This window comes from Rosa rugosa, chromosome 7, assembly GCF_958449725.1.
Source record: "Rosa rugosa chromosome 7, drRosRugo1.1, whole genome shotgun sequence".
NCBI classification, from domain to species: Eukaryota; Viridiplantae; Streptophyta; class Magnoliopsida; order Rosales; family Rosaceae; genus Rosa; species Rosa rugosa.
In genome coordinates, this window is record NC_084826.1 from 35,274,369 (window position 1) to 35,296,177 (window position 21,809).

General features: G+C 37.8%; 4 protein-coding genes and 1 long non-coding RNA gene across 8 annotated transcripts; 4 read left to right on the forward strand and 1 right to left on the reverse strand.

The window, feature by feature from the left end:
• Positions 1–1,094: 1,094 nt before the first annotated feature.
• On the reverse strand, positions 1,095–1,604 carry LOC133723222 (CAX-interacting protein 4-like). Its single transcript, XM_062150040.1, has 2 exons — positions 1,463–1,604; positions 1,095–1,420 (listed from the first exon to the last, which is right to left on the reverse strand). Exons 1-2 carry the CDS (start codon positions 1,602–1,604, stop codon positions 1,095–1,097), a joined length of 468 nt encoding a protein of 155 aa, XP_062006024.1.
• A 2,124-nt stretch (positions 1,605–3,728) lies between these two features.
• On the forward strand, positions 3,729–5,848 carry LOC133723223 (uncharacterized). The gene is made up of 5 exons (XM_062150041.1): positions 3,729–4,184; positions 4,246–4,880; positions 4,983–5,073; positions 5,199–5,314; positions 5,404–5,848. The coding sequence occupies exons 1-5, from the start codon at positions 3,729–3,731 to the stop codon at positions 5,846–5,848; spliced, it is 1,743 nt and encodes a 580-aa protein (XP_062006025.1).
• Positions 5,849–9,519: 3,671 nt separating this feature from the next.
• Positions 9,520–14,019, forward strand: LOC133720830 (uncharacterized). The gene is made up of 3 exons (XR_009851987.1): positions 9,520–9,573; positions 13,703–13,801; positions 13,909–14,019. It is a non-coding gene; the product is annotated as an uncharacterized LOC133720830 (long non-coding RNA).
• On the forward strand, positions 9,810–13,304 carry LOC133723477 (uncharacterized). Of its 4 annotated transcripts, none has more exons than XR_009853064.1 (4): positions 9,810–9,914; positions 10,176–10,278; positions 10,355–10,463; positions 13,010–13,304. XR_009853064.1 is itself a non-coding variant. In XM_062150296.1 (4 exons), exon 3 carries the CDS (start codon positions 11,263–11,265, stop codon positions 12,295–12,297), a length of 1,035 nt encoding a protein of 344 aa, XP_062006280.1. In that variant the 5' UTR covers positions 9,810–9,914; positions 10,176–10,278; positions 11,131–11,262; the 3' UTR covers positions 12,298–12,314; positions 13,010–13,304. The 4 variants fall into 4 exon arrangements, 2 of the variants coding, with proteins under 2 accessions (XP_062006280.1, XP_062006281.1); XM_062150296.1 differs by lacking the exon at positions 10,355–10,463 and adding an exon at positions 11,131–12,314; XR_009853063.1 differs by lacking the exon at positions 10,355–10,463.
• A 1,635-nt stretch (positions 14,020–15,654) lies between the features above and the next one.
• LOC133723836 (ADP-ribosylation factor-like protein 2) lies at positions 15,655–19,500 on the forward strand. Its single transcript, XM_062150700.1, has 5 exons — positions 15,655–15,926; positions 16,025–16,135; positions 16,234–16,396; positions 16,626–16,706; positions 19,085–19,500. The coding sequence occupies exons 1-5, from the start codon at positions 15,862–15,864 to the stop codon at positions 19,220–19,222; spliced, it is 558 nt and encodes a 185-aa protein (XP_062006684.1). The 5' UTR covers positions 15,655–15,861; the 3' UTR covers positions 19,223–19,500.
• Positions 19,501–21,809: the final 2,309 nt, after the last annotated feature.

Sequence of the window (21,809 nt, forward strand, 5' to 3'; positions counted from 1 at the left end):
GCTGCTTCGAGGAACCAGTGCGGAGGCTGGAGGCGATGCATGTCGACGGTGAGACTCGGGCTTGGGTCGGATTTGGGTGCGGCGTCGATTGGTGGTGGCGGTAACAAGAACTGGTGGCCGGAGATGGAGTTTCCGGCGCTGGCAGAGGGAGAAGGTGAGAATGAGAGAGATCGGGGAGAAAGAGAGAAGGGAGGACGCGGCTGCAAGGGAGGAAGGAGAAAAATGAGACTAGGGTTTCCAAGTTTTCTATTTATACCCATCTGCGTGAAATGCCCATTTTATCCTTGCGACGAATTACGAAACCGTCCTGGCTGGTTACTTCCGGGTTTTGGGGTTCGTTACTTTACTCGTTTTTCGTCAACGACTTCTTTAGTAATTTCTCGACTTCGTCTAGAGTCCAAAACTCAATTTTCTTAAGACTCAATATTCAGAACTTTGTTACAACCCAACTCGTCTCCTTCTCAAATTTGCTTCGACAATCTCTATCTCCATAAGCTCTGGTAATCCTCTAGGCCCAAATGGAAGAACATTGGCCCAAACGAAAATTATAGAGCCCAAATTGTGATCACGACATCAAAATAATTTCCGAAATTAATTCCTTTACTTAAATCACCTTGCGAAAATCTTATTGGCGAAAAACTACTTTCTAAAAAATTAAACAAAATTTTCGGGGGCTCACAAATAGGGTTCATGTCATTGACATATACCGCAACAATAGCAACCCCGGAACTTGTCATATTAATGAAAACGCATGGGCATAATTCAGTATTGACACATCCCCTTCCGATCAAGTAATCACTTTAGACGATTATACCATCCGTCCGAATTATTTTAATTCGTAAAGTGAGCGTCACAATTTTATTGAAAACGCGCTCTGTGGTCAAAAGCTACTTGATTCGGGTAATCGAAGTTCATCATGGACCTTCATATATATATATATGGGAGCTGAAATTTGCACTCCCATTTTTACATTATGCACTCCCCTTATGCTGCTTTTACCAAATCACCCTTATACTTATTTCTCTCATCCTCTCCCTTCAACGACCTAAAACTAAAACTCTCTCTCCCTTCGACTAGCCCACTCGACTCAGCCCTCACCGCCTCAATTCGGAATTATAGTTCGAATCCGAAGTCTCAGTGTCTTCATCCTCCTCCTCACTATCAGTTTCAACCACATTTTTCCCAATCCCTTTACCCAACTTCCCCCTCAACTTACTCAGCTCATAAGCAATATCTGCCTGAATAGCTTCTGGGTCTTTCTCCTTGTCTTCCTTAACACTCAGAAAGTTCCTGCACTTGAAGTTGAGAGGCCCAACACGGCCACACCTCTTGCATGCCCCACGAGTCTCATCAGCATTGGACCCGGCTATATGGGCAAGGGCAAGGAGGCCCTGGTAGCTAGCATATGGATTCTCAGCATCTGGTTAAGAGTCTGGCAAATTCAGCTGAGAAGAGCTCTTACTTTCCTCTTTGGTGGGTGCAGAGGGATCAGACCCAATTGCACTCTGCCATATGCCATGAGTTTGAAGGGCAACTAGCCCACTCGACTCAGCTCTCACTGCCTCAATTATCTCCAATTCCAAGGCTTGGCACATCCTCTCCATTCATTTCGTGTTCCGGCGCCGGCGGTGATCGGGGCTTGCATTTCGAAGATCAAGCGGTGGCGCTAGAGAGATTGGGAGACTTTGCCCATCCATTTTTGTTTCTTTGTTTCTAGAGAAAAGGACCATTCTATTTCTAAAGAAATTTCACTCTAATTCAAAGAAATTGGATTTATATGTTGTTCAACAGATTGATTCTTCTAATTTAATGGTGTGAGGATAATTTGGGGCTGGAATTCGATTAGTGGTTGAATTCATTTTGGATGGGGTTATGTCGCCATCTTTCTTGTATGACCAGTTGGGGAGGAAATGCTTAATTTAAAGTGTTGTGCAGGTTGTTGATCAAAGATTTCATCCATGGGATTTTCATATCTGTGCAAGGCCATAGATGCAGAATGATTTTGTGGATGGAGAGAGAGAGAGAGAGAGAGAGAGAGAGAGAGAGAGAGAGAGAGAGAGAGAGAGAAGGGTAGTTTTGGAAGAGAAATATTGTGAATTGATGAAAAAGTATTAAAAAAATCAAAGGGAGTGCAGAATGTAAAAATGGGAGTGCAAATTTCAGCTCCCATATATATATATATATATATATATATATAGATCCTCATGGAGATATGTTGTGAGCACATCCATAAGCTGCATGTTCAATTTTTTGGAAACTACCAAACTGATAAGGTAGTGGAATATAATAACATCCATTATGGGATAATATGTCTCCTCGTAGTCGACTCTAGGGTGTTTAAGAGAAGCCTTGCTCTACTAGGCTAGTCTACAATCTCGTTTTTCTCATCTTAGTTTCTAACGAAGACTCATTTATGTCAACAGGTTTTATATTCGGAGTTGTGCGCATCACCAGCCCAAAAACTTTCTTCTTCGTTAGTGAATGACAGGACATGCCCCAGATTTTACCCTGAAATCTGAGGTGGCCCTATGGGGCCCAATTTAGGATTAATTCTACCTAAGATTCGGCAGAATTACTCCTAAAAATTGACTACCCAAAACCTGTGAAAGACTACTTGGCAAATAACATTTTGTGAACTTCACCTCTAACCCAACCCAACCCCTTCTTGTTTTTTTTTTTTCTCATTTCCCCTTCTTGTTATTGCTTTGTTCATCGTTTGGCTGGGTTTGCAAACAAAACCCAAGCCATTATCAATTATTCATCAGTTTTTATTTTTCTCCCAAGGCCTTAGCGAAAGATGCCCCTGAGGCCTTAGTGAAAGAGTTTGTCATATGTGCAATGTTTATGACAGTCAACTCAGAAAGTTTCATTGTCTTAGCGAAAAATGCCCCAAGGCCTCAGTGGTCTAGAACAGAAAGTTTAATTTTCTTAGGTTCTTTAGCAATACGAGAGTCATTATCATTACCTTTCACTATAACATCAGTTACTGATTGCATTTTTTTTTCTTTTTCGAATTCTGCATATAGTTTTCCAATGCAAGGACCATCTCATCTTCATTCCTTCTTTTCCTCTTTTTGCGACTACTCTCATATCGTTGTTTTTGCCTATTGACATGGGGCTTGCATGATTCTAAAATCTTATACTCCAGTAACTTGATTATCTCTTTGCTCAACCACCATATCAGTATGGACCTTCGGCTGCTTTTCCATAAGCTCTATCCTTACCAAAGATGTTCGAAAGCTTAATAAAGAATGGATATCATTTATTTCTTCAACCGTTTGCAGATTGCCAACAATAATAAATATGAATTCATTGACCTGTACATACGAATAAAAACTTATTCAATTTACCTGCACATTCATCTATGCCAGTAGGGGTGTGTCTGTGTGTTTATTAATGTGGAATCATTAGCAAACCATACAAAGATTGGTGCCTACTTCAAATGCATATTAGAACCACACTGAAAGAATTAAGATATAGAAAACCACAAACATTTATATGAGATCAAAATTAAGGCAGCAGGAATTTTATGTTAAGGGTTCTATTGCCACTTAAGAGAATCCAGAAATGTTTCCGTTTTGGCTTAAACAAATGGCACTGCCCTATTTGGGACAATAAATGATTTTCCAGCTTATGGTAACCTTTTTGGGAGTATTGTTAAGGGGTATAATGCAAGCCCTATTTGCTTTGAAAAAACAGAACCTACAAGGCTAGTTAATGGAGGGAAAATGGCATTCATTGGGCATCGAAGATTTTTAGGAAGAAACCATCCCTATCGAAAGCAAAAGGCTGCCTTCAACAACTTCCCTGAGCATTCACCTCATCCTGTGCCTTTGACTGGTGAAGAAGTATTGTGTAGGGTAGAGGAGGAAGTTTTGAACTGGCTTTTTGGGAAGAAATATCCTCAACCTCCGTATAAGGGTGCCGAGGATGAAACCAGGCCTTGTTGGAAGAAAAAGTCTATATTTTTTAAACTTGACTATTGGAAATTTCTACCGGTTCGGCATTGCCTTGATGTGATGCATATCGGAAAAGATGTATGCGATAGTCTAATAGGGACCTTGTTAAATATTCCTGGAAAAACAAAGGATGGGGCGAAAACTCGGTTGGATTTGGTGGAATTGGGTATTAGATTAGAACTGCAGCCTAATTTTGAAGGTCCCAAAAAACAGTGCTTGCCATTGGCAAGCTGGAACTTAACTCTAGATGAAAAAAGATGTGTGTGGGTCTTTTTTTAATATGAAGGTTCCTGAAGACTATTCTTCCAACATATCAAATCTGGTTTCCATGGATGATTTAAGGCTTAGTGGACTTAAATCCCATGATAGTCACGCTTTAATGCAGCAACTCCTCCCTATTGCCATCCGAGGTGTGCTTGAAAAGCCGGTGAGAATTGCTGTGATCAGGTTATGCCTGTTTTTCAACGAAATCTGCTGCAAGACTATCGATGTGTCAAGGCTGCCGAAAATCCAAAGTGATCTTGTTGAAACATTGTGTGAGCTGGAAAAGTACTTTCCTCCATCCTTTTTTGACATAATGGTTCATCTAACGGTCCACCTAGTTAGAGAGGTGGAGTTATGTGGACCGGTTTTCTTTCGATGGATGTATCCATTCGAGAGGTATATGAAGGTGTGTAAAGGATATGTTCGCAATAGAAATCGGCCGGAAGGTTGTATTGCCGAGTGTTACACTGCTGAAGAGGCGGTTGAATTTATAGCAAAAACTTTTTTCAATGATAATACTGTTGGCATCCCAGCTGCCCCAAACAGAGAAGACAAGCCGACCTCAGGAGCTACAGTTGTCAGTGTCTATGGCAAGTTGTTTGACCAAGCTTATCTCTGTCTGCTTCAAAACACAGATGAAATTAGAAGCTACTTTAGGTAATTTACTGCCCCTCTGTCTAATATTATGATTTATGTTAAAATTTTAAGTAAAGTGGACACTATATTCACTAGTTATACCCTGTCTGTTGGTTGTTGCAGTTTGAAGAATGAGTTTCCAAGATTCGAAAATAATAAAAAGTGGCTTACGGACAAGCAAAACAAAACATTTGCTGATTGGTTGAAGGAGATGGTAAATGTTTTCAGTAATTCAATCTGCTTTACCTTAGATCACCTTTTTTTTTTTTTTTTTTTTTACATTACCTCATATAAATTGCTAATTATAAGACATTAACTGTTATGTTGCTAATTATGCAGGTTGCTGGTCAACTCAGTGAACCAGGTTGTGACATCCCCGAGATTGTGAGGTGGCTTGGAAATAAACCAAGCAATGAAGTTCCAAAGTTTAGTGGTTACAAAATAAGGGGAGTTCAGTATAACACAAAAGCTCGTGTGATATTCGATCGACGCAAAACAGTGGTGTATACTTGCTTGCTGAGACACCACAATTTGCAAGTGCTAGGGATAAAAGGCTGGTTACTGATGACATGAGCTTCTATGGGGTGATGAACGAAATATGGGAGCTCGAGTATGAAAATTTTAGGTTCCCTATATTTAAGTGTGATTGGGTAGAGAATGGAAGGGGTGTTCAAGTAGATGATTTTGGATTTACACTGGTGAATTTGAATAGGAAGGGTCACCTAAATAACACTTCTATTTTGGGAAGATGTGTTGAGCAGATCTTCTATGTTGAAGACCCTGTTGATCCATTGTGGTCAGTTGTTATTAGAATCCCAACAAGAGATTACCATGACTTTGAAACTGATGATGAGATTGGTAACATTTTAATTAATCACCATCCCGCCGCTGCTGCGATGTCATCTATTGAGTTTTCTGGTCACTTAGCTGATGAGGAAGAAATGGGCTACCTACGAGTTGGAAAAGAAGATATAGTTGTCGATGGATAATATGGCAGTTGCTTTTATTATATTGTTGTTTTATTTGTTTATTTATTTTGTAATGAACTCTGATCTGTGTTTTTAATTCATTGAATGAAACTTAAGCTTCATATATGTCAATGCATGTTGCTTAGCAGATCTTGTACTTGCTTTACCTTTTTTGAACCCCTAACTTGTGCTTTAAATAACTCTCTGTCCAGGTCTATATGTGTTTTTTTTATGATTATTTGTAAGATGAATTGCTTTTGTTATAAGTCCCTAATGTGCTTCATGTTTGTGCAGAAAATGGCGCCATCAAGAACTGTCCCATTATGAAGCAAGTCTAAGGATAAGACATTGAAACCAAAGAAGACAAAGTCCAAGTTAGGAGAGTCATCATCATCAAGATCATCCGAAGCATCTATTTCGAAGAAGAAGAGGAAATCTAAGAAGAAGAAGGATGATCAAGAGACGTTGGGATTGAAACTTCTGAAGCGGCATTGTGTCACAATGTCTCGTATTTCAAAGCGCAAAAGCTTAAGACAAAAGAAAATAGTTCTCTTTAATAGAAAAGGGACTCGATGTGGGAAAGTGGCAAAGGAAATGCAATCGTACATCGGTGTGTTAGCTCACAGAAAGATACCAATAATAAGGAAAACATGGAGATGAGTGACACCTGAGAAGAAGGAGAAAATTTGGCAACGTATGCAGGTATATAGTGTTGGATATGTGATGTTTATGTGGTGCTTATTAAAATTGGTCTCTCCCTAAATTAAAATTGGTCTATGCAGTGATTCATTATATATTGAAGGAAGAGCTGAAACTTATAGGGACTTTTGTTGTATACTTTGTGTAAACAGGTGTCATTTGTGCTTGGTCCTAAAAACAGAAAAATGGTAATTGAATCTGCTGCATCAAAATGGAGGGAGTTCAAGTCTCGACTCACTACAAATTACATTATCCCTTTCTTGGATGACCCGGAATCCTTAAAGTATCCTCCAGATGATTACATATTTATTAATGCAGATCATTGGACTACATTTGTGGCCGAACAAACGACCGAAAAGTTTCTGGTTTTTTTTTTACATTATAGTTGTTACATTGCTTTTGTAATGGATGCATATGAGAAGATATTTAGTTAAGTGCATCTGTTTTGCAGGAAATGCGTAAGACCCAACAATTGTGGCGCCGCAAGAACAAATATCCTCATCGAATGTCCCATAAGGGATATGCTGGGTTGGAGGATGAGCTGGTTAGTTAACAATATTTCTCCCAAGTTAGGTCCTTGATTGTTTTGAGCTTCGATTGTTATTAACTATTCTTTTTGGTAGTCTGAATCAATAGAGGAGGAAGAAATTGATAGAGCAACACTATGGATTAAAGCACGTCAGACCAAGCAGTGCGCTGAAAAATTGTAAGTGCAATCAGGATTCAGATCAATGCCTATATTTAATGTTATGTTGATGAGCCGCTTAAGTTCTATACTATAAATGTGTCAGGTTACCTTGAAGGAGAAGGTTGCTAGTGGAGAACTAAACACTAGCGAAAGTGATGATGTATTGACGTTGGCTTTGGGGACTCCTGAGCATCCTGGAAGAGTGAGAGGTGTGGGAGGCTATGTGAACCCCTCCATTTACTTCCACTTCCCTAAACGTAGAAAGGAGAGCATCTAAGAGGTTGTGAAAGTGAGTGTGCAGAAAATTTCTACAAGAGCAAAAAGAGAAGATCATTGAAGAGGTCAAGGAGCATATTTTACAAGAGCACAAAGAAAAGATCATTGAAGTGGCCAAGGAGCAGATAATTGCAGAAGAAAGGGCATTTTGGATTGCTAAATTTGCACAGCTAGAAGCAAAGGTAGATGGAAGGCCTAGTGGGACTTCTGACAAAAGTAATCTGCATGGCTCTGTGGGTAGTTGTTCACAAACCGCTATTCCCGGTGTTGTTGAAGTGAGATGTGATGTAATGGAAGAAGCAGCGACTCGTTTTGATGGGAAATCAGTTCAAAAAGTTTTAGATGCAATGGAACAAAAGCTGGTGCCTAAAAAGGTTTCCAAGAAGAAAGAGAAGGATGCCAAATCTATCCCCATTAACCACAAACATAATGACCAGGGCAAGTTGGCTGAGGTGGTAGATAATGTGGTAGATAATGCAAAATTGGAAGAAGATCAAGCTCAGGTGCATGATGACCCTATAGGGTATATAGATTTGACAACACAGCGAGAAAAATCAAAGGTATATATGTTGGTATATGAAACTAGTGCAAAGTAGTAGTTATATATGACTTGGAATTTATGAATGAATATATGGTGTGAGCTGTTTGTTATAACCGAGTGTATTGTTGTTTGTTTCAGGTTATAGGAGTTGAGATTGATGCCAAGTTGGCATTAGGATCAATTGACCATATTGTAGCTCTAGCTACTGTTATGGAATGCGATGACTCCTCCCAAACTTGTCATGGTTATCCACTAGGGGATAATAATGTGCGAGTTTCAGTCTATTGTGCTCTAGATGAGAAAGCCTTAGTTCCATTTCCTATGGCCGATGAAATACTAACTGTTAGGCAAGCCATGGGGAGCTGGGTAGCATGGCCAAAAGAGCTGGTCATAATGTCACATGACAAGGTAATTTCTCATTATAATTGATAACAAATGAGTTTCATTTTGAAATTAATTTGCTCAATTGTGTAGCTACAAAGATTTGAAAATCTTACATCAATTGAGTTCAATTTGTTGTAGAAATTTACTAAGGATAAAGCTGAGAGGAGGAAGAGAAAAAAAAAATGGTACTGGAAGAAGACGAAAATGCTAAGGTACTAATTAGCTTAAAGTCTTTAGCACCTTCCTTGCCAACTCCATTGAAGATACTTTGCAATTGGGGTGAAGAGGCATTTAAAGATGGGCGTGCTATCACGTTAGAAATGGAGTATGAAGTATTTGGGTATCAACGAAAGACGTTTATGTTAGGATCAGATGTTAAAAGAATTGCCAGCATGAGGGAAGTTACTGGAAACTGCATAGTGGTATACCAGAGGTAAATAGAAACTGATGTTCATATTCTTTGTAATATACGCTATTTCCTTACATGTATAGATGTGAATTTCTTGTTGCTGAATTCAAACATGGTAAATTGGAATGTTAGGTACCTTTTTGATGTATTGACTCGATATAAAATGCTGGATATGGTTGCTTTTGTTGACCCTTCAGTGATCGGTGCAATCGGATACGGGGACAGCCATGCCAAGTCCCAGCATATCAAGGATAGGCTTTTAACGGCAAAACGAAACCAGATTTTCTTGCTGCCTTATAATGCAGAGTGAGTGATTCATGAAGGTTCTTTGTTATATACGTAACACTTTGCATTTGTGTGTAAGTATTGATAAATATGGGTGGAGAACACAAATCTGATTATTTCATTATATGTAGTAATCATTGGATGCTTACTGTTGTGAATCCGGAGGAAGACACCGTCTATTTCATGGATCCATTGAAGAGGCGGTTACCCATTGGAGAATGGAGATCAATTGTTGATACGTAGGTCATATTTCCATATATAGTACCTGCTTATTTCAAATTCATGTTTACAGTCTCTAAAATTTATTTATACTTGAACCAATATACATCACTGTTTGCATGGTGTTGGGAAAAATCATGTGTGCAAGTGATAATGTGCTTGTTTTTTTCTTTAGTGCAATTGCTATGTATAATGCACACAGAGGCAAGAAAGGCAGGAGTTCAGTTCTATGGAAGAATTTAGCGGTAAGTATGTCTGAGCTAGGTTGGAATTGAATTACCTTTTAAACTAGGGGAGTGAAATTTTCACTCCCCAAATTGCACTCCCTATCAGTTTTTTAATAATATCTTCCCACACATCAATCTCTACTTCCCAAAATACCCTCCCTCAAGTCAGATTTTATTTTATTTTTTCTCTTTTGGTCTTTTCTTCCTTCTTTTCTCTCTCTCTCTCTTTTCCAAACCACGACATAACTTTTTGTCTTTCTTCTCCAGACAAAGTTTTCTCTCTTTCTTCTCTAAACAAAGTCAAACTCTCTTCTCCACTGAAACCTTTCCAACCTCATCCATTCATCTTTCCAAACCAGGTCACAATCCAACTTTTCTCTTTACTATATCACTATAGATCTACTCTAATTTCATGTTTCATTTTGCTTTTCTCTCCTGCATTTCAATCGTTGTTACTGTTCCTTTTCTTTTGGCTCATGAAGATATCACAAGTTTCTTTCTTTATGATTTTGTGGGTAATATGTTTTCTGATAAATTGAGAAATTTCAAGTCTTTATTGCTTTTGGGATTTTTTGAAATTTGGAGATTGAAAAAGATTCCATCTTTATGCCCAAAATCAGCTACTGGAAGAAGAGCCCATGGATTCTCTGTCTTCAGATGGTATGGAAGAAGACTTACAATCTAATCACACATCTAGTATCATTGAAGGCCCCATTGTCAATGGTAAGTACATTATGAGCTATCACTGTCATTATTTAGAGATTCTAATTATTTTGTTCTTTCCTTGATTTACTTGAAGGCTCCTCTATGATTGATGCTTCTGATGAATTCCTGTCATTATCGACTAAACTTTTTGAAAACCGAGAAGACCTCATTAGTGATGTTCGTAAGATTGGGTTGTTGCAAGGGTATGTTATGGTAATCAAAAGATCTAAATGCAATATATATGTGGTTATGGGTTGTGATAGAGGTGGTTGTTATCGAACCTACTATACACTTGAGGACAAGAAAAAGAATTCAGCTTCTCGTCTGATAAATTGCCCATTTAAAATTCTGGGAAGAAGGACAGCAGAAGGGTTGTGGAAGGTCGAGATAAGTAGTTTGTTACATAACCATGAGCCATCCACTGACATGGCTGGACATCCATATTGTCGTCGATTTGGTGAAGAGGAAGCATTACAAGTTAAACAAATGAGTAGAGCTGACATAAAACCACGTCAAATACTCTCTTCGCTTCAACAAAAGAATCCTGGTCTTCTAGCTATTTCCAAAAATATATATAGCAAGACAGCTCAGTTTATGAGAGAGAGTCTAGGTGGCCGTTCAATTATTCAAGCATTATTAGATGAGCTTGGTGATGCTGGCTTTTCTCATAATGTCAAATATGATCACTGTGGTCATTTGACTCATCTGTTCTTTGCTCATCCCACTTCCATTGAGTTGACTAAAAGCTACTCTAATGTCTTTGTGATGGATTGTACTTATAAGACAAATAAGTACAAGATGCCATTACTTGAGATTGTAGGAGTGTCAAGCTTCAATAAATCATTTTATTCGTGTTTTGTTTTCATGCAGAAAGAGGAACAACAAGATTATCAGTGGGCTCTTGAAATGTTCAGTAAGTTGTTGGGAGCTGATAATCATCCAATGGCGATTATAACTGATAGGGAGTTGGCATTAATGAAGGCAATATAGGTTGTATTTTTGATGACTCCAAATCTTTTATGCATATGGCATATTGAAAAAAATATTCTTGCTCATTGTAAGGGTCAGTTTAAGGAAGATGCAGATTGGGTTTCTTTTATTTCTTCTTGGACTGCACTAGTAAAGTCTTGGGATGAGTCGACGTTCAATGAAGCTTGGAACTGTTTTCAGATTGAGTACAAAGACTATGCTTCAGTTTTGACTTACATTGGGAACACTTGGATTCCATGGAAAGAAAGGTTTGTATTTGCATGGACGGGACAGACTTCACATTTTGGTAATAATGTTACTTCTAGAGCAGAAGGTGCACATGGAACCTTAAAGAAATATCTTCAAGTTTCTATTGGTGGTCTACGTGAAGTAAAGGACAATATTTGTCTTGCTATTCAAAATCAGTTTCAGGAAATTAAAACTCAACTTGCAAGTGAAAAGATTCGTGTTCCTCAAAAGCTTTGCATCCCTTTCTTTAAAGAGGTGATTAATAAGGTATCTTTCTATGCTTTGTTTGAGTTACAAAAGCAATATTTGTTGGCAAATACCAAAGATTATTCATCTCAATGCAAGCACCAGTTTTCCAAAACCATGGGTCTGCCATGTGTGCACATGATTAAGGAGATGAACATTGAAGTGTTGCCTATAAATCTGATTCATAAGCAATGGAGGATTGACACAAGATCTTTCGGTAATGATCATCATGCAAGCTTGGATCATGAAGATCCATTTAGTAGTCTTGTATATGAGATTAAAGAGAAGTATGAAAAACAGCCACTTATGCAAAAAGAAAAAACCATAAGACAGCTTTCTCAGATTCTTGGTGCATCTTGTCCTTTAATTTTTGAGCCTACTCTTCAACCTCACAAAGGTCATCCGGTAGGATCAAATAAAAGAAAGGAAACTAGCTCTACAAAGCGGGAACCTTCATATTTTGAGGTAGTGGAGAAGGCACCTCGAAAATGTAGGGGCTGTGGCAATATCGGCCATTATCAACAAGTGTCCATCACTAGGAAAGCCTACTTCACTAGGAACACAGTGAGATAACTCCAAGCTTCTTTTGGGTTAGTCAGAATTTTTTGTTTACTTTCTTTCTTTCTTTTGGTTGATGCATTCTGTGTTAGTGGTAGTCATATTTTGTTCTGCACATTGTTGTACTATTGTAGTAAGATCTAAGAGATGGATGGTTTCTGGTATGAATAGATTCTTTGAACTTGATCTTGTCTTTTTATGGGGTTAGGCAAACTAATTATCAGTGAATTACTTTCTAGTGGATGCTTTTATGTTGAGTGGATGGAGCATGGAACATGTTGATGACTTGATGATAAGACTATGCTGTAGATTGTAGCATGTTTGTGAAACACATGTTGCCTTTGTTTTCAAACCACGTATAAGAAGTTTGCAGAAGGTATATATGAAGTTTGCAAATTGCAAATGGCATATAGGAAGTTTGCAGATTGTGAAACACGTGATATAATTGTAGAAACTGATTTTTCAATATATTGTTGTTTACAAAGATACACATATATAGCAGTGAATTGCTGCTGTTACAATACAAGCATTAAACTATATTTACATCTAATTATAACCATATCAAAACAGCCTATGAGTAATTCAATAGAGAAGAATCATGACTTGATTTCAGGAGAAGATTTAGGTTCTCCAACATTAATAATAAACTATGTAATTAATCTTGATTACCTTGTGATATAGTAATTGGTGGTATTTTTGACAGTCTGCATTTTGTTTCTTTGTGCAGAGAGCAAGAAATTTTTTGAATTTTTTGAAGTGTGGCTCTCTTTAAGGAAGAGCTGGAAGAAGAAAGTCATATTTTTTTAGGGGGCTCTCTTCATTGTACTTGGTCCGGAGGATTTTTGTGCAGCATTCCATGGACTATGTTAGGGGACATATTATTTGGTATTTGGTAGATGTTATTAATAGGGGATTTGAATCAGTTGGCGTAGCTTCAACAATGCAACTATGTTCATTGTGGATTTGATTGAATGAGTTGTATTGAGATTATCATTGAGGCTTATGCATTTGTTTGTTTTTTATCATTGGCCAACATAGAACCTCAAAACTGGGAATTTTTGTCTTGAGACAAGATAACGAACCATTATTCATAAAGGAACAGATCCATTATTCATAAAGGAAGACAGAAAGTTTTGTCGTGGTAATTTGGAAAAGAGAGAGAGAGAGAGAGAGAGAGAGAGAGAAAAGAAAGTGGGGGGAGAGAGAAAAGAAGGAAGAAAAGACCAAAAGAGAAAAATAAAATAAAATCTAACTTGAGGGAGGGTATTTTGGGAAGTAGAGATTGATGTGTGGGAAGATATTATTAAAAACCTGATAGGGAGTGCAATTTGCAATTTGGGGAGTGCAAATTTCACTCCCCTTAAACTATTGCAGATTTTGATTATGTTCTTTTGTTGTTAAATGTATCTGTCTTGTTTAGGGTATTCCTCCCCAACCTAGCTCTACGGAGTGTGACTACTTCGTGATGAGATACATGCGAGATATAATTGAAGATAAGGATCTATCGTTTGTTCATAAGGTACATGCTAGATATAATGATATATACTTGTGTTACTAAAGTTGATATTCTCTGTGTTTGAATGAGCGGTATGGTAATATTGGGTTGTTAACTTAAAACTGTTTCAGTGGGAGAGGAGAAGCAACTACATGTATAGCCAAGAGGACATTGATGTAATCCGGAATGAGTGGGCAAAATTTGTCGTCAAGTCATATATGTAGGAGCCATCAAGTTGGTTGAAGGAGATGGCAGTTTGTTCAGTTATATATGCTGATACATATATGGGCTAAATACTAGTTAGTACCCTGTGGTTTAGGTCCAAAATCAATTCAGTCCCTGAACTTCTAATTTCATCAAAAACACCCCTGCACTTTCAATTTTGATCTAATAGGTCCAATTCGTTAATATTCTTTCAAATAGTTGGATTATTTGTTGAAAAACTATTTATTTTTAATAGTAGGACTCACTCCTAAATTGACAATGCAGACCACCTTGACACCACATCATAAAACATAGGCCATATATGATCCACATTAACAAGTTAAATAACTCAATTGTCGGAAAACTAACAAATTGGACCTATTAGATCAAAATTGAAAGTGCAGGGGTGTTTTTGATGAAATTAGAAGTTCAGAGACTGAATTGATTTTGGACCTGAACCACAGGGTAGTAATTTGTATTTAGCGCTACATATATTCACATGCATCATATGTGCATGTTTTTGGAACTAACATGTTGTATCAGCTTTTGCTTTCTTTCAATGTAATTAGCTAGAATGCCTTCTTTTTTGGTTTTATAGAATGGATGGATATATGAATGCTACCTTTTTTGGTACATTAGATTGTTGAATTAGAGTATTTCAATGCCTAAATCTTATATATTGTGCATTATTTTTGTGGTATTTCAGGTAAAGAATTGAAAATAATCAAAAAGCAGTCAATTACATTACGTTGTATGAATACGCATATATCGTTAATAACACAACAAAACAATTTTAATCACACAACGGTACCAAGCAAAATTTGTTATCTCATTAAAACTCACACAACAGAACGAATACATATAAGTTGTCAAATGTTAAATCACATAACATTATAGAAATAAGATGTTGTATGACTTGTAAAAAATTCAACACTATGCCTCACACATACAACAGTTACTTTATGACATATGTTGTGTGAAGGAACAATCAACAACAGTCGCCATATTTTTCTGTTGTATATATGTACTTACTTGTGTTGTCTGAGTGTTATTTTTCTGTTGTGTGAGGAGTTAACCAACAACAGTGTGTACTTACTTCTGTTGTCTGATCACCATCGAAAATGCGCCGCATCCAATTTCTGGCATTAGCATGTGCAGAATTGGTGTAACGGTTATCTGCAGTGCGTTGGGTCTATGATATACACACAATGGTGCTTCACCGTTGTAGGAGTGTGCTCATCACACAACATTGAGATAGACGACAGACATGGTCCAAATCACATAAAAGATTTCCACCGTTGTGTGATGCACTTTTTGTAGTAGTGTGTAAACAAAAAGTTGTCGCATGAATTATTAAGACACATATATCCGATAAATAAAAATATTAGAACTTAGGCAAAATTTAAAAACCTAGAAATTACAAAGAAACATCGGAAACTCTAAGATAATATGATTGCAGGTGGTTATAAATAATAAATGAATCCAACCTAGGTTAAGCTTAAACTCGTCAAGTCACGTTTGGATGTTCTGGCCCAAAACCCGAAATACAGTCAGTAAAAACCGAATTACCGAATCACATGGCGTGCACATGAGATGATATTGGGATCGAGGAGAAGTTCGAGTTTGTATGATGCGCTATTAGGTTGGCCGTATCGGGGAGAGCTCAAGTTGTTGAAATTGGAACCATATTCGTTAAAAGCATCGGGGAGAGCTCAGGTTTTTTGTTCCCTTGAACTTTTGTTTTCAAAAGTCAAAACAAACGTTAACGCCAAAGAGTGACTAAGGCCAACATCTGCGCCCTACTGAAACGAAAGGCTGACAGTGTAGAGTCTTAGGCAAAGTCGGAATTGACATATATCCAGAAGCTCGATCGATCTGAAATGGGTCTTCTCAGCATTATTCGAAAAATTAAAAGGAATGAGAAAGAAATACGTATACTCATAGTGTAAGTCTTACCTTACCTTGTTTATAGAGCAATACAAGAATTCAAATTCAAATTCAAATGGCTGATATATTTGATTATTGTGGTTGATGATGATGCAGCGGGCTTGACAATTTGGGAAAAACTACGATTGTGCTGAGGATTAATGGGGAGGACACCAGCGTCATCAGTCCCACCCTCGGCTTCAACATCAAGACTCTCACTTACCAGAAGTAACCTTTCGTTCTTGTTATTTCTATCTATTGTTCAAATGAAATATTCCGTTACCATGGTATAGTCGATTGAAATGCTTTTTGTTTGATTTGGACAGGTATACACTTAACATATGGGATGTGGGGGGTCAAAAAACAATACGATCTTATCGGAGAAACTATTTTGAACAAACTGATGGTCTCGTATGGGTAGTTGACAGTTCTGATCTTAGAAGATTAGATGACTGCAAAATGGAGCTTGATAATCTTTTGAGGGAAGAGGTAAATGTAATCTGGATTTTCGCTCAGTACTTAACTGAACACCATAATGTTTCTCAGCTGCTTTACCTAGTCTCATATTTCGATCCTTTCTTATTCTTATCCTTCTACTAATGTTTCTTATGAGTTCATCAATGTCTCATGTTTGTGCATGTTGTGAGGGGGTTTCTATGAAATTGTTTATTCATCGTGAATTGTTCTAAGATGCTGACTTGTTTTGCTCATATGACAGAGGCTATCAGGATCGTCCTTACTGATACTAGCAAATAAGCAGGACATAAAAGGTGCCCTTACTCCACAAGAAATTGCCAAGGTAAGGCTCTAGGCCAGCTTGTATTGATTGGTGAATGTAAATGTAGTTGTTTGCTAGAATGTTTCTTGGCTTTTGTATGCCTTGATTATCAGTCACCCAGAAACAGCTTCATTCTTTTCTGCCTCTGTTCTTTAGATTGTTGTATTCACTGTTAATGAATGACAGGACCCGCCCCAGATTTCACCCTGAAATCCGAAGTGGCCCTGCGGGGCCCACTTTAGAAGAGATTCTACCAAAAATTTGGCGGAACTTCCCCTAAAAGTAGGCTACCCAAAACCTGTAGGAAAACATTTACACTTCTAAATCATCCATCCTTAATCTTCTGGAGCCATCTGCTCCCCAAATCACAACTCCAATTTCACAAATATCAGTCTCAACCCAAAAACAATATTAATCCCATAGGTTATCAGAGCAATACTAATCCACTAGGTAACAAAGAAAACAGAAATAGAATGAGTACGCGGAAGCAATGCTGTTGGCTATGCCTCGACTCCATGTACGCCCGACCTCAACTAATTTCGCCTGCAAACTGGGCATTTGAAACCGAAGGGCCCAGGGGAAAAGTATTGAAAAACACGTTAGCGTGAGTGGACAAAAATAAACAAATTAAAACCAAATATCTTTCGGAGATCTCAAATCGGTGAATGAAAAATAAATATGAAATTCCGGAAATCACCTCGGAAAAAGATTCATTGAAAATCACAATATCAGAATTTCAAATAATAATTATAATCAATTTCTGAAAATCAATTCATATTCTCAAAAACAACTCATAAATCCAAATCCAAGCATAATAAGTTCATATCCGAAACTCATGAAAAATCAATGTCAAATTATAATCCAAGACAAAATATCATGCTCGATAAATAAAACGATAATTAAATAAACCAATAATTTCAAAATAAATGCATGCATCATTTACTTAAAAACAAAAGTCCACTCACAGTACTATTGGGCGACCACGCAAACGAGTTCCTTCATTTAACTGTAGCTCGCGGCATTGCCCTGTACACAATTATATTTTTGTAAACGACAATCCGATAAAATAATTACGAACCTAAACGAAACCCGAAAATCCCTATCTCCATTACTTCTCAAATTCAACCCAAATCTCTTCCACAACACCAATTCCTCAATTTATATATCCCACAACGAAAACGAAGGAAATCCGACGGCCGGATTTCCCACAATTCAATCACAAAACTTCAAACTTCGGAAATTCACAAATAATTCCAAACCCCTCCAAAATTCACCAAACTTCACATACAAGCTCTACAACAATTCTACAATTTAATGGGCTAAAAACTGAAATTAAAACACTTCCCTACACGCCTCCACGCGCCACCAACAGTGGAAGCGCGTGGGCCCCACGCGCCGGCGGCAACCACCTTCGATGGCCACCAAAATTTGGCAGCACCATCTACTCAACAAACCCAACCTCTTTCTCAACTACAACAAGTTCCAATTTTACCTGGAAGAGCTCCAATTTGGCCGGTGAAAATTTTCCAGAAATTCCAAGAACCCTAGAAATTGAAATTGTTAATTCGACCTCTACACTACAAATTGAAATGAAAGAGGTTAGGGGAAATGATCTATGTCAAAAACCGAACCTTCGACGCCAATTTGGTGGCCGGAGACTGCCGGAATCGGAAAATATCGGCGTTGACTCAAAACTGCTACAGTGACCGTCCTCTTCTTCTCGTTGCTGGACCTTCCACAGTTCATATTAAGCTACGAAACGAACCCAGAAATGAAGAGAAGGAAGAGAGCTTTCCAACGACATCTTACACGTCAAAATCCGTCACCGGATGGAGGAGTTATGGCCGGAAGAAAGTGAAGAGGTCGGAGAGGAAGAGAGAATCGGGGAGAGAGAAGGGAGAGGCTCGGTAAGTTTCCGAAAATGGAAACTTACCACAGTAACTCAGCTATTTATAGAAACTTACTATGAACAGTAACTTTAGTATTTTGGCCATAACTTTCGTATACGAACTCCGATTTTTACATACCACATATGCACGCGCTCGGTTTAATGTCCTCTACAACTTCCATGAAGAACATTTTCTCAAATTTTGACCCGAACAAAAAGTCATATTTTATGGCCCCCTAAAAGTACTGAAACGACAGTAAAAGATAGTAAATGTCGTTTACCGTCCTAATGATTAGTAAACCGGTGAATTAAGATACGGGATGTTACAATGAAAATAACATGCAATAGGGCTACTCATTATTTCTATGGGAGTTTATATGCAGCACTATTGTTTGAAACCTTTTGAGATTATTTTCCATCTGGTTGAAACCAATTTATATGCAAATATCAGTGTGAATGTTTCTTCTTTCAATCATGAGTATCTAATATAGTTTATATTTTACTTGTCTAGGTTTTGAACTTGGAGGCTATGGATAAAACTCGGCACTGGAATATTGTTGGCTGCAGTGCATACACTGGTGAGGGGCTGCTTCAGGGATTTGATTGGTTGGTCCAAGACATTGCCTCTCGGATCTATGTGCTTGACTAATGCCTGTTTTCAGTAATTCTACATTTGTTAGTGTGTTGAGTGACTTGAGTCATTTTCTCAGTAAACACTAGACAATCATCGAAGTATATATGCAGTAAACTGGAGTTTCCAGTTTGTGTTAAAGTAATTGGGTGTTTATGTGTGTGTGTCTGTCTTTACACATAATGAGTCATCGTTTCAGGAATGGCTCAAATGTGAGACTCGTATCATTTTGAAGTTCAAAATCTGAAAACTAATCAACATGTATTGTTTTCTCAGCATTCTACCTCATTCGCATGGCATTAGATGGGCTGAGGTAACATTGTGTTAAAATCAAATTGTGTATGCTGTTTTTGGCAACTAGGGAACTTGTCCTAAATGAACACTATGCAGTCTTGAAAAGACAAAAAGTTTCGGTTTGAACCTTCTACTGTAAGGATGCTTGAAATCATGGTAACAACTTCCAGCATAGCACTCCACAAAACTTCAGGCTCGTTTATTTCTGTGCTTATGGATTGGGGCTTATGTTGTTTTAGTAGTTTTATTGGATTTATTTGCTAAGAATATTGATTTTATGGCTTAGAAGGCTATTATAGTGTGCTGGAAGTTTTTATAATTTGCTCTATCTGTTTCAATTCAGTCGGAAACTCCTCAAAATTTATGCTACTGAATTTTCTTACCCTTCAAAATACAGAAGAAAACCTGGGACTGATGTATTATGATGTGTAGAACAAAATTTAGATTCTAGTGGTTGCTGCTGTGCCATTTGTTTAAGCCAAAATGGAAACATTTCTAGATTCTCTTAAGGGGCAATGGAACCCTCAACATAAAATTCCTGCTGCCTTAATTTTGATCTCATATAAATGTTTGTGGTTTTCTATATCTTAATGCTTTCAGTGTGGTTCTAATATGTATTTGAAGTAGGCACCAATCTTTGTATGGTTTGCTAATGATTCCACATTAATAGACACACAGACACACCCTTACTGGCATGGATGAATGTGCAGGTAAATTGAATAAGTTTTTATTCGTATGTACAGGTCAATGAATTCATATTTATTATTGCTGGTAATCTGCAAATGGTTGAAGAAATAAATGATATCCATTCTTTATTAAGCTTTCGAACATCTTTGGTAAGGATAGAGCTTATGGAAAAGCAGCCGAATGTCCATACTGATATGGCGGTTGAGCAAAGAGATAATCAAGTTACTGGAGTATAAGACTTTAGAATCATGCAAGCCCCATGTCAATAGACAAAAACAACGATATGAGGTTAGTCGCAAAAAGAGGAAAAGAAAGAATGAAGATAAGATGGTTCTTGTATTGGAAAACTATATGCAGAATTCAAAAAAGAAAAAAAAAATGCAATCGGTAACTGATGTTATAGTGAAAGGTAATGATAATGGCTCTTGTATTGCTAAAGAACCTAAGAAAATGAAACTTTCTGTTCTGGACCACTGAGGCCTTGGGGCATCTTTCACAAAGAAAATGAAACTTTCTGAGTTGACTGTCATAAACATCGCACATATGACAAACTCTTTCGCTAAGGCCTTGGGAGAAAAATAAAAACTGATGAATAATTGATAATGGCTTGGGTTTTGTTTGCAAACCCAGCCAAACGATGAACAAAGCAACAACAAGAAGGGGAAATGAAAAAAAAAAAAACAAGAAGGGGTTGGGTTGGGTTGGATTTGCAGATGGGTTGGAGGTGAAGTTCACAAAATGTTATTTGCCAAGTAGTCTTTCACAGGTTTTGGATAGTCAATTTTTAGGAGTAATTCTGCCGAATTTTAGGTAGGATTAATCCTAAAGTGGGCCCCATAGGGCCACCTCAGATTTCAGGGTAAAATCTGGGGCAGGTCCTGTCATTCACTAACGAAGAAGAAGGTTTTCAGGCTGGTGTTGCGCACACCTCCGAATATAAAACCTGTTGACATAAATGAGTATTCGTTAGAAACTAAGATGAGAAAAACGAGATTGTAGACTACCCTAGTGGAGCAAGGCTTCTCTTAAACACCCTAAAGTTGACTACGAGGAGACATATTATCCCATAATGGATGTTATTATGTTCCACTACCTTATCAGTTTGGTAGTTTCCAAAAAACTGAACATGCAGCTTATGGATGTGCTCACAACATATCTCCATGAGGATATATATATAGGTCCATGATGAACTTCGATCACCCGAATCAAGTAGCTCTCGACCACAGAGCGCGTTTTCATTAAAATAATTCGGACGGATGGTATAATCGTCTAAAGTGATTACTTGATCGGAAGGGGATGTGTCAATAATGAATTATGCCCATGCATTTTCATTAAGATGACAAGTTCCGGGGTTGCTATTGTTGCGGTATATGTCGATGACATGAACCCTATTGGAACTCTTGATGAGTTAGAGGAAACCGCTAAGCACCTAAAATCCGAATTTGAGATGAAAGGATCTTGGGAAATACCGTTTTGTCTCGGTTTAGAACTCGAGCACCGTTTTCGATGAAGATATACAAAAAATGCTCAGGCGCTTCAATGAAGATGAAGTGAAGCTTGTCATCACTCTCATGATCGTTCGAAGTCTTGATCTTAAAAGGATCATTTTCATCCTAAGGATGTT

Excerpts from the sequence above, each read along its gene's own strand:
- LOC133723222 (XM_062150040.1), bottom strand. The coding sequence starts at position 1,604 with ATGGAGAGGATGTGCCAAGCCTTGGAATTGGAGATAATTGAGGCAGTG. Across the intron at positions 1,421-1,462 it reads TGCACCCACCAAAGAGGAAA|ATGCTGAGAATCCATATGCT; the intron begins GTAAGAGCTCTT and ends ACTCTTAACCAG.
- LOC133723223 (XM_062150041.1), top strand. The coding sequence starts at position 3,729 with ATGGCATTCATTGGGCATCGAAGATTTTTAGGAAGAAACCATCCCTAT. Across the intron at positions 4,185-4,245 it reads AAAAACAGTGCTTGCCATTG|GTTCCTGAAGACTATTCTTC; the intron begins GCAAGCTGGAAC and ends TTTAATATGAAG. Across the intron at positions 5,074-5,198 it reads CTGATTGGTTGAAGGAGATG|GTTGCTGGTCAACTCAGTGA; the intron begins GTAAATGTTTTC and ends CTAATTATGCAG.
- LOC133723477 (XM_062150296.1), top strand. The coding sequence starts at position 11,263 with ATGACTCCAAATCTTTTATGCATATGGCATATTGAAAAAAATATTCTT.
- LOC133723836 (XM_062150700.1), top strand. The coding sequence starts at position 15,862 with ATGGGTCTTCTCAGCATTATTCGAAAAATTAAAAGGAATGAGAAAGAA. Across the intron at positions 16,136-16,233 it reads AAGACTCTCACTTACCAGAA|GTATACACTTAACATATGGG; the intron begins GTAACCTTTCGT and ends TGATTTGGACAG. Across the intron at positions 16,397-16,625 it reads ATAATCTTTTGAGGGAAGAG|AGGCTATCAGGATCGTCCTT; the intron begins GTAAATGTAATC and ends CTCATATGACAG.